Source organism: Tinamus guttatus, unplaced genomic scaffold (assembly GCF_059628265.1).
Source record: "Tinamus guttatus ecotype Peru unplaced genomic scaffold, ASM5962826v1 Tinamus_guttatus_pri_ptg000038l, whole genome shotgun sequence".
Lineage (NCBI taxonomy): Eukaryota > Metazoa > Chordata > Aves > Tinamiformes > Tinamidae > Tinamus > Tinamus guttatus.
Genome location: NW_028288572.1, coordinates 4,650,754 through 4,662,906, shown reverse-complemented (window position 1 = coordinate 4,662,906; position 12,153 = coordinate 4,650,754). Strand labels below are relative to the sequence as shown.

Genomic DNA, 12,153 nt, shown 5'->3' with positions numbered 1-12,153 from the left:
AAGGGTCCCAACAAATAATTTTCTTTCTAACAAGATAGGGATGATCTTGTGACCTATTTTCAACATAACTATCACTTCCCTAAACTTTAAGAGATCTTGTTTCAGAGCAGTGGTGCTTTGTGAAGCAAAGAATTTGTTTTGACTCTATCTTACTTCTGAGAAATTAGTTTTTTTGTAAGATTCAGATACTATATGTAGGAAAAATACATGAAGAAGCTAAACTGTAAGCTTCCAAAGGGCATGAAATAATGGTGAAAACAACTAAAGTCATCTGAATGACTTATGCATGACTTTTTGTGCACAAAGCAGGGAAACCAAATGCTAATGCCTCACGAGTAATGAGAGCACACTTTGAAGAAGGAATTAATTTTGTTGAGGATTGCTGAGAAGCATATGACATCATGATAGGATTTTAATTTAAAGGAAGGCACAAAATATCTAGTTGAGTGACAACAGAGTCAGCCAAGCAATGTAAACTTCTGGGACCCCAAATGCCAGACAGAGTTAGCTTGTGAGGTTTTCAGTGTGAAAAAACAACAGAGCAATGAAGCATTCTTGCCAAGGGGGTAATCTCTGTAGACTGAAAGAGTCTGTAAAATAAGTTACAAAGTGGAATAAACTAAAATAATTTTAGGAAGAGAAAGTGTGTTCTGCTGTAATAAAATAAAACACATTTTCCTCCAGGTCTAAAACTTTGTATATGCAACAGGCTTGTTGCTTCAGCTTTTCCTAATGAGAGAATAAACCAGTCACTTGTGATAGGTGAATCTCAGATGTTTTTTTTTCAGAAGTGTATCTAATACCTCCTAGGTAAGGAGGATATATATTAGGATTTCAAGATCTTGATCCAAGAGTTTTCAGAAAGACTTTGGAGAATCAGAAGGAAGCTTCTATAAGGATGAAATCTAGCTTAAAACTTGAATTTCCTCAAATGTGGGACATGCTCACCCACAATCCATTGGTTTAGGATAATCCGTTAAATCTCACAAGATTTGGTTTAGTCACAGTATAGAAACGTGCTAATAGAAAGAATATGTTTAAGGCATAGAACCTGAAAGCTCAAGAAGTAGAAAAATAGTGACACAGAGGTTTCCTATTGCCTTTTTATAACTGTATATTACTATAATGGAAGGAGATAGTTGTCATTATACATGGCCTCTGACTCCAGCAACTTTCTGGAGCACATACCTTCAAATGAAATTAATGCACATTAGCCTGTGGAATTTTCTGTCAGTGGAGGCATAATGATTCTGGGGTGAGCTAACTAGCTGATGGAAGAAAACTGACTTAGGAAAATCCTGCAAGGAAAATAAGCTGGAATCAGAGGCTGTATCTGTTCAAATACGCCCCCTGAAATCCCTATAGGAAGTGCTTTCCTTACCAAAGGACAAGAAGGCAGTGCAAGGATCTATAAAGGCCAGACCAACAGCAAAAGTGATCTGTGGACAGCACAGAGAATCCAAAACATTCACCTCATCATTTATTTCAATGAAAGGCCAGGAATCTTTGCCACATAGCTATCTCAGAAAATGAATCATGAGATTTCATATGGTCCCAGATTTCATATGCTCTTTGAAAATCAAAATAGATTGAAATATTTCTCAGCATTCATCACAAAAGACCAGTTATCTGCTGTAGTGTTTCCTGTTGTATATATAGTCACAGCTTTTCTTGCTTTTTAAAAAATTTACTTACTTTTTTTTTAAGGTGATTAATATTAACCCCAAGCAAAACAAATTGTCTTTCAAGGGTAATTTTTTGCTTTGGTAAGTGTTAGTTCAGGAAAATAATTGGAACCAGTTGTTGCTCCAGCATTTTACGTTTAGAGGCTGGAATTTATACTGTCTTTCTTAAGCTGTCCAAAAAGTTAAATGTCATATCCAAGACTGTTCTCTAGATTTTTTTTTAAGTCAACGGGGAGTTGGCAACCTGCAGAGTGCATTTCAGACCTGTTTTTATTTGGGATGACTTGCCAGCTGGGAGAACTTGTCTCTCATTGTTGACTAGAAAGGGATCTAAATTTATAAAACAATAAAAAAGGCCTCTAACGAAGCTAAAATTACCTGAACTGAATCATATCTCATTAATTGAATGCTGATAATTAATCCCCAAAGTACCAGCTAGAGTCATAACAGTATGTTTATACAAGAAATATAGAAAATTTAGTTTGAATCCAGGCAGCCAGAGCAGTAGAATGATTAGGAAATCACTCATCAGCTTCATTTGAAAAATACAACAATGTACTGTATGCAAAACCAAAACCAAAAGTTTTTTTACAGACAAATGTCTAGCTTTCATCAGAGAAACAAAGGACTTTTTAGTTTCTCTTTGAAGGGATTAAGTCTGGGTCTGCTGGGGTTTTTGTTTTCTTCTCCCCCTTTTTTTTTCTTTTTCTTTTTTAAGAGTAAGGAAACATTTGTTTTCATGACACAGTCTCCTTCACTAAAACAGCATGCGCATGCCTCAGTCTCAGAGTATGAAGCATGCGCAGAGCACATCATCCTTCATGAAGAGTGGCTAGGACAGCGGTTCCCACCCATGGGCTCATGTGCTGCACTTGTCTTTCAGGATCCTCTTGTTAATATTAGTTATCCTCGCTCTCCTTGGGATGGTGATCCCTCTTCAGTCAGCTTTTTTTTTTTTTTTTTTACATTCAGAAAAGCCTAATTCCTGATTTCCAGTGCAACTCTAGAAACTGGAGGGAATTCATGTCTCCCCAAAATGCTGCTAAGAGTGTAGAGTTGTTTCTCTGGCCAATTTAGCTATATGATCACTGTTTGTCTCATGTTCCACTGCACCCTCTCTCTTGTGGTGGAACAAAATCTTCACCCAAACCTGTGTCTTTCAGGAGGAGTCCCTGGGGGATAACTCCGTAACTAAATAGGATGAACAGCCATAAAGGGAGGGAGGTGGATGCAGTGCAGACTCTGTGGCATGAAGCCTTGATGCTGAATTATTTGGGAATATCTGAGAGAAGAATTTGGTTGCTGGGTGTAGAATGAGTTGAGGAGATCCCTGGCATCTGCAGCAGACATTTTGCTCTTGCTCAGTATAAAGAGTGGGAACCACTGAACTAGAAAACTGGTCCAGAGACACTCATGCAAGGATATAATGCAGTTACATCCCATCATGCAAACCAGATACTCTCCTCTCTGTGCTTTGCCTACTGCTGAAGATTCATAAACATAGTACATGTATGAGAAGAAAAATAAAGAATTAATTCTAACAGAGAATCAAACACAGCTCCCTGCCACTTATTTAGCAGGTTTCACTCTCACAACCAGTAATAATAATCAGAAAATCCTTCAATGTTTTTATAATTGAGCTAACCATTAGATTTATTTCATTTTGGTCTTAAGTAACTGAAAGCAAAAGGCAGTCATGTTTACTTCAATATTTTACTATATTAGGAGCTACATTTATTTAAGTTAACTTAGTTTCAGGGAACAAACTTTTGAATGAGACTGTCAGAAATATTCTGCTTTGAATTGTTCGTCATGGAAATTAACACAAAACTGATGTTATGAGAGCAATGAGTCCTGCTGAATATTTAATCTGAAGTAAATACATCCATTCGATCTCAAACAGTCCATGTGTTTTCTTGATATAAGTCAGGGAGCATTTGGCTCTCCCAGAGTGCTTCCAGCCTTTTGCCAGTCCACCTTCCCTTGTAAGTAAATTAAATAACATTTAATTCTACAGGGGAACTCAGAAAATGTTTAACCTCAGAAAAATCGATTGCAACTTCTTGTCAAATAATGCCTTATTTCAAAGCTACTTTGCAGTCTGAATTTTGATGTCTCAGCTTGCAAGTTTCTAATGTCTGAGCTGAAGCAGTCCTATTTTAGCCAATAAAATTCCTTATTCTCTCGTGGTGCATGTTCTCATTGGTATGTAATCGTGGGCATAATTCTATGTCCAAACTCACCTACCATCCACATTATTTGCCCAGACATGGGAGGATCTTAAGCTGAACTTTGCTGCCCTCAGAAACAGAAAGCTCCGTCATCCACACTATATGCTTTTGTCAACCTCCCCCCCTACTTTTTTTTTTTTTTTTCAGATACACAGCCTAAAATGATTGGAAACAGGCAAGAACAAACAGTGTCACATCCAGTCCAACAGACTCAACAATCTCAGCTCATTTCTTTGTGAGTACAGCATAGATATTCTTTGCCAAATGAAGTAGCCAGTAATGTAAATAGAAAACATGTGGATTTTGACCTACTTTTGTCTTTTTTCGGTGAAAGTATATCTATATTAACCACTGGGAAGCAAAGCAATTGCAAAGTCAATGTCTCTCAACAATTTTGCATGTACCAGTCAGCCAGCAAAATATGGAACTTCTCCAGGTGCCCTTCAAAAGTTGAAGAGTTTTGCTAGAAAAGCTGAGCTGCCTGTAGATGATTTCATGCTGGAGGAATGAGGTAAGAATGAGAACAATGAGTTAAAGTTGAATGATATGAAGATGTTTGTATGGAATAAAATGAAATAAAATGCTTGACAATGTAGTCAGAGTATTAGTATTTCCAATTATGCGTCTTTCAGATTGCTCAAATGCTACTAATTATCTTCCTGAAGAGGAATGTAGAAATAAAGTTCCTGTCCCAGGTGATAATTCAGAAAGATATTTAAGCATGTTCCTAATATTAATATGATCAAAATTATCTGCTTGTTTTCCCTTTCTGACACACAGTCTTTAAATGAAATTGTAGGGGAGTTGCTCCACTGAACTCAAACACAAAATTACCTGTCTGTATTTCTATTGACAGGGTTGGGACTGTATAAAAAATGGTATTTAGATCTTATAGAATATTTTTCACCTATAGATTTTTAAATGCTTTGCAGAGTAGGTCAGTATCATTGCCATTGAACAGAAATAAAAGCACTTGTTTCTAAGAAGATCACTTGCAGAGCCAGACTAGACCCAGTGTTTTCTGAACAGCAGAACAATGAACTATCTGCAAGATCATGCAACTTCCTTTCTATGCTTAAGAAACTTCTCACTCTCATCTCGTTTTTTTTCTTGTGATTAGATGAAGTACTGTAGCAATAATAATAATAGTAATAATACAGGCAGAGAATGGCATGCAAGAAATATGAAAAGAGAAAAGCTCATTTGTTACTTGAACGTGTATACCTAAGTTTTCTTGTGAGGCTTGATCCAAAGAATGACTCCCTACTAAACATGACATTACTGTAAAGTGAAGAAAAGTTATTAAGATGAGGTATTAATGATTATTCATTAAAATCTCTATGAAAAAGAATGGGAACAGCCTTTCATTGTAGTTCATATAGTGTGTAAATCAGAGTGGCTTCCTGCTTTGGTCAGATGTATGAAGAAGAAATGCTCACAGTACCATTTTCCAGCTCTGCAAAACATGATTTTATATTAATTATGGTGCTATTACTGTTATCATACATAAATTCACTGCATTATATATATTATTTCACAAACATATAATAGAAGGACGAGTACGGGTTCTGCCTTTTAAAGATGCCAAAACATCTTTTTAAAGGCAGACAGATAATATTTATCTTGTGGGGATAGGACACAGGAATACATCCCTTTTCTACATTCATATAATAATAGATCTAGGACTGAACATGCTGTCCTGATATCTGTCTCTACAGCTAGACAATGCTCTGTGCAAAATTAAAAGTTTGATCAAGTGCAAGGCCCTAAGAGAAAGTTCAAAATCCCTGGCTAATTTGCCTGTACATGGAGATGGCTGAAAATTCATACACTAGTCAAAATTTAACACTAACAACAGTTACCTAAAAAATTAGGTCCACAATTCCTTCCTCAAATACAGATGTAAAAAGTTGAAAAAGTTGTTTCAAAATAAACAACATGTCCTTCAAGCAAAAACCCATCCTAAAGGAATCAGAAAATGCAAGTCAAGCAACAAATGTTTGCCAAATGTTGAAATCACTCCAATGAAAATTAATTTATCTTCTTCATAAATCTCATTTCTCGGGAGCTAACTTGATGAAAAGGCTTTGCAATGTTTGCAGATGAGCACTAGCACAAGGACCTTCAGATTAAGCGGAAAAAGGAAATCCTCCTTTCTCCCTGCAGGTGCAATTGCTATCGGCGGATTCAAATGCTGGAAGCATATGGCATTGATTAAGTAAGAAAAAGCTGGTGGCACCTCTGCCATGAAGTTGCTATATACCCCATCAGTGAGGAATGGAAAACACAGCCCCCTGGTCTGGGGACATGCACAGGTCATGTAGGTGTAGGGAAGACACCATCATGCGCACCACGTTTCTTCACTGTCTATATGATCCAGCCCACTGTCTGACACAAGATTAGTCTGATATGATCTTCATATCTCATGTCTTCACAGTTTTCATTTAAAGGAAAGGGAACTTCAGTAAAGGGTACTGTAAAGATTAAATCAACTTTCTACCACCGCTTTTTCCCATACAGCATTGTTTTTGGATATAGCTTCTTAAACAGTCTTTTCCAATCCATTGTCTCTCTTTCCTGTGTCTTCCCAAATAGTCTAAACACAAAGAGCTGAATCTGGCTGCTATTCTGTCCAATTTCTAGGTTTTGATTTCAAAGTTTGAAGGATCTATTGAGGTTTAATTCTAAAAAAATGGATATGCTATATAACTTTCTCACTACACTATTAAACCTTGATAACTGCCACTTAAAGCATTATCCATCCTCAAGTTTTCATACAGCCAGACTTAATTTTAATTTCTAGCTGACTATATTTCTCAGATCCTCTATGAGAGCTTTGGACCAATTCTTGACTCTCCTTATCAACCACTGTTCAGACAACACACTTTATTACTACAACTTTCCCATTAGGTACTTCATGGATTCGAAAGCCTGGACACTGAGGGTACTTATGTGCTGTTCTTTTCCATTAGGACAGCATTCCCTTATTGCTCATTTATTTCCATACACCCCTAAAGGAGAACTGCTGTGGAGTATGAGTAATGCTTTCCATATTAGACTACAGTAGGAAGAAGATTGATTTCTCTTTTCTTTCTTCTTCTTATTATTATTGTTATTGCGATTATCAGGTCTGTTTGTAAGAGCTTTATTGAAGATGGGAGGCAGGACAGTCAAAATAACCAGATTTTAAGGCTCAGTCCTGTGTCTACTGAAGTCAGTGGATGCTCCCACAAGTACCATAATTTGTCTGTTTACCTTGAGGGTTTCCAATCCTTTTACTGAATATTTATTATCATTTCCATAAACTCCTTTCTGCTGACAGGAAGACTCTAATGAAGGATTATGGATGATTTTGCTGAGGGTTATTACTTATGTGACAAAATAAAAGCAAAACACAGGCTGGTAGAATGAAAGGCTTTGGCATCATGTTTTCAAAGATTCTAGGCTCTGAGTCATATTTTTCAATTTTTAACATGATGCATCTGTGTAAAATGACTTCTTCAAGTTGGTTGAAAGTTACAGTAATTCAGAAGGTAGTCAATAAACTGTTCAGTCATTTCAGGTGTGGGATGACCTCTAGGAGAGCTGTAACATGGCAAATGGCAGTAACCATTCGATTGCCTGATTTTAATACATTGCCGTATCTGCAGCAGAATCCAATGACTCAAGTTATATACCCAAAGTATTTAAGTACTTCACTCTTACATGTCAAAGGCTAAAATTCAACTGCTACCAGCCCTGGAGATGCCTAAGATCTCCAGATCTCTACATGAATGCAGCTCATGACTGCTTAAGCCCAGGCCATGAATATGTAATGCTTAAGATTCATGAAGATCCACAAACCAAGTGGCTCCTATTCAGGTAGTTTCTGGAAAGGAAAAGGTTGATGATGATGACACAAGGAGGAGGAGTTGCCTTTTTCCCCAAAACTGCACTACAGCACTTGTCTGTATTGTGAGGAAACCAGCTACATTTTTTTATTTAAAAGACTTGAATCCACACAATTCATAGGAGAACATTTTACCCGTCAAACATGAGCCTTTTTTTCTTCCAGCTACCTTGTTGAAGCTCATGTCATATGTTGCATAAACTAGTTGAAAACAAATGAACAAAACCAACCTTTCTCCAGGCTAAGGAACAGAACCCAGGCCTGTCCCCTGAACAGCAGTTTTCTAAGCTATACTACAGTCTCTGCTCTCTTTTTGAGTCATAAATGCAGAAACAAATTGAAAAAGCTTCAGCAAGGGACTTTGTGGGTCTGTCTATGCTTTAGTCTCTTCTCTGGGTGATCCACTGACAGCAGTTTAGCTCTTCAGTGCTTCAGATTCTGGGCCTCAAGACCGAATTACTTTATGTGCTTTTGAATCTGTAACCTAGTTTAAGGTGAGTATGAATATATTCTAAATATACTTGAGATCTTTCAGGTTAAATGACAATGCCTGCTCTACTGTATTCTTCAGTGACTGATTAGTATTATTATCAGCGATTCCTTCACTCTCTGCTTGTAAATGCTCCATGGTTACTGGGAGCCTCCCTGCCTATTTCAGCAGTGTGAGACCATGGCTTTGACCTTTAAGTAACTTTTTTAGTACTGCCAGAGAGCTTAGCCACATGGACACAGACTTGATCCCTCACAGCACAACACTGCTCAGGGCAGGACTATTGAACAGCAGCATGGGATAGAATACTAAATCCACCCCGAAACAACCCGCCCGCTAAACTCTGTCTCTATCGCGTAGGCTAGGAGAAAGTTGTGTAGAGCATTATTAATCATAGCTAACAATAAGGATGTTTACAGACAATCAGCGAGCAACACCTTGCATTTGTACAATTAGCATTTTAGTTCTGTTGTTACATAGAGGAAAAGGCAAGCAATTAGGAAATGGATTGGTTAATCATTCTTAATGACTATCTTTGGTGTTAGTAGCATGTTTTGGTTAACAATTCATGACTTCACAATGAACCATTTAACCTGCATTCTTCAATAAGTGTGTTAGAAGAAGGCTGTAATGACAGTTACATACCTGGCAGTACCATCCAATTGCTCTTTCCTTTTATAGAAGAGAGGATGCATTGCAAGAAAGCAAGGAGAGAAGAATTACATAATAAATTCAAACAATTCTTTTAACTGAAATTGCTAATCCACTGCCTACAGTTCATATTTTTTCTGTTCTGTGACCATAACTGACAACAGAATAAAGTTTATGATCTTGCATTTTCAAATAGCCCTAAGGAAAAGAGGGTAGTAGAGGTTCCTGTAACCAAGCAATGCTATTTAGACCAGAAACCAGTCTTCAGTGAGAAGTTAACTTCCTTGCCCTCTCTCCTGGGACATTATTTGCAAAGCACCTACTAAATTTCAGTCTCATTTAAATCAGAGGTGACCCTACACACAATAAAAAAACTTGAATTCATAGTAATGCATCCAGACTCTGAGAAAGCCAAGAGTTATTCTCTGAATAAAGCCTGAGATAAAGAACACCTCTAGAAATTATTTTGAATGATAACATGGGAATAGATAGAGAATAAGGAAGGATGAAGAATAGGAGAGAAAAGGACTGAGCCTTAACTAAACATTTTTTGCATGGAAGATTTGCTTTGTGACCTAAGTGAGATTAGTCCTATAGAAATGTATTTGTGAATAAAAAAAATGAGTGATTTTGATCCATAATTTGCCCTTTGTTAAGGCAGGAGGCTGAAATGTATATAGTTCTTCAAAGTCTTTATAAGGAACAGCTGGAGCTGCATTATCAATACAGTGATCACAGCTCACACACGCTGAGCTCTCCTTCAGCTGAGTAGTCATTTGAGAGGAGTGTTTTCAGAATCAGGCATAACAGCAAAGGAAAAAAGGAACTTTAAAATATGTCCTTGGTTAACTAAAGCTCATTATTAGCATCTGAAATTCTATAGCTAAAAGCCTTGGCTTTCACAGGGTCTTTTTTTTCCAATGTAAAATCCTCAAGTTGAAGGTGTTTGAAGTGAGGCCTATTTGACAGGCAAAAACTGTGGGATCAGACTTATTTCCATAAACAAGCAACCATTAAGTCTCAGTGTCTTTACATTTTGAATGCTTTGTACTGAACTCAGGAGGATGCAAACTAAACAAGAGAAAAAAAAAAAAACACACGACCCTGACTCCCCAAAAAAGTTGTCTTGAGGAACTTCCGCTACTGTCTTCAGTGGGAGAAAGTTTTAAATATGATTTGACTGTTCTCCATTGAATTGCTCCTCTGTACAATTGGTATTGGTGTAAGGCTACCATTAATACAGTTACATTTCCTTAGGTTCTCATGCCATGGCCGCCTTTGTGACAAAGCAATTCTCATGTCAATCAAGCTGTAGAAGGTGAAGTAAGAATGCATCTTCTTTTAGGATAGCACAGATATCTTAAGATATAAAATAACATCATGAAGGGCATGAAAAATACAGGCACCTATGAAGTCCAGGGCTCAAAAATTCTTAGGGATAGATCATTCTTCTTCAAAGATTATTTTAAATAGATTTGAGACTTCAGGGGAATAATCTCCAATCTTAAAAAGGGAAGCTAACACTGAAAGAATCTGTTAACCTTCTCCTTTGTTCAAAGCAAAAATGACAGCCACCCTGTGCCCCAATACATCTCACCTAGGGGAAGGGAGAAGAAATAGAAACAAAAGCCAAAAGGATGTTTTTCACTTTCATCCTGGAAGAAGGGAGAAAAAGGAAGGAAAACTCATTCCACAGACAAATGAAAGAGGTGGGATGTGATACCAGAAAATACTTATCATGGGCTTGCAGGCAGACCCTTCACAAACCCTACCACATGAATTCACCTTACTATATCACATAACACGTTTTTATCTGAAGATGGATATTGGACTTGTGAGTCATTTTGGCCAACTGCCTTTGCTCTCAGTGCTCCTATCAGACCCTAAACAATATCTCTTCATTTTTTTGTTTCTTGTAGTTCTTTTTCTTCAAACTAGGCAGTCCATAACACTGGTTTGCATTTCTAGAGAAGAAGTCCTTTTAAAAAAGCATTTCTACATTGTTGCCAACAATGTTTTCTGCCAATTGCCCATAGCCTACAAAACCCTCATTCATATATGTGAGTTTCATATTTCCTGTCTTAATTTACACTTCATAGGAAATGATGAAGGAGAGATGGACAATGCACTTACCTGAAAAATGGAAATGATACAATTGACTCATAAAACCTCCAGGTAGCAACCAGATCAATCCTATTGGGGTTAGTAGCATAGTATCTCCAGGCAGCCTGAATCACAAAGAAGAGGGAATAATTAGTGCTAGATAAAGCAGGACTGAAAGAAGAGAGATTGTTTCAAAGAACGCAACCATGCCCATCTAGAAATGAGTTATTAATCAGTGTCACAACAGATGGTGAAATTGTTGACACTGAATTATAACCTAGGAGGGCTGCTAAAAGAGGTAGGTCATGACGCAGAACTACCAGCACTAACAGGAGGTTACATTTAACTAATCTGAGTTTATTTTCCTGTCTGTACATCTGAAAAAGCTTCAAAAACTACTTGACTTGTGTGATATTTTTGAAAGTGTTTGATCTAATTTACTGTGTAATGTGTCATCAGGGAAATTTTGCTGAACAATTTTATAGTTCCACATTTAGCTCCTCTCAGAATTTTCTAAGAACATAACTAATGACATTGTGGCAAATTAGCTACTTGTTAAGCAGAGATGCTTTAATTTAAAAGGTGGATTTCATTCACCACTCACTCCTGCAGCCCTTCTGATTGCCAGGGAGTACTTTCAATGAGCAGTGTAATGCGCTGCTTGACCTGTTGCACCAGGAGACTGGTTTGACCCTGAGCAGTGCCAAGCATCGGTGCTTCCATCTCAAGGCACAGAAAGTTTCTCTGTCCCCTGGGAAAACGCTGCCTTTGACTTAACTTCCCCACTCCATACCTACACAGAGTAAATCCTGTAAAGTTTAATAACCTCTCAGACTAGTGATTTTGTGCTTAATTCTCTAAATTAGTAACAAAGACCAGAACTAAAGTCCAAGTGAACTAATGACACTTCTGCTATTGCCTTCTATGAACTTCCAGTGAGCTTCTATGAACTTCCAATGAGATAACGGAAAATTCAGGGTTTCTTTCATTTTGACAGACCACATATATTTATGCATTATGCCTGGATTGAAACAGTCACTGTCTGCTGTGTTATTTCCATTGCTGTTTTCACATCACTAGCAACAGTTATTTGTTTGCATATAA

The 12,153-nt window shown here is 37.4% G+C and overlaps 1 protein-coding gene across 2 annotated transcripts in view; it reads right to left on the bottom strand.

The window, feature by feature from the left end:
* The window catches only part of KCNQ3 (potassium voltage-gated channel subfamily Q member 3), a 175,779-nt gene that overhangs the window by 10,450 nt on the left and 153,176 nt on the right, over positions 1-12,153 (bottom strand). Inside the window, exons 8-10 of one of the 2 annotated variants that reach the window (XM_088535042.1) lie at positions 11,080-11,174; positions 8,941-8,967; positions 5,141-5,197 (exon numbers count right to left, since the gene is read on the bottom strand). In XM_088535042.1, the coding sequence (XP_088391168.1) occupies positions 5,141-5,197; positions 8,941-8,967; positions 11,080-11,174 (179 nt within the window). The remainder of the gene's footprint in view (positions 1-5,140; positions 5,198-8,940; positions 8,968-11,079; positions 11,175-12,153) is intronic. The other variant, XM_088535049.1, reaches the window with a different exon arrangement.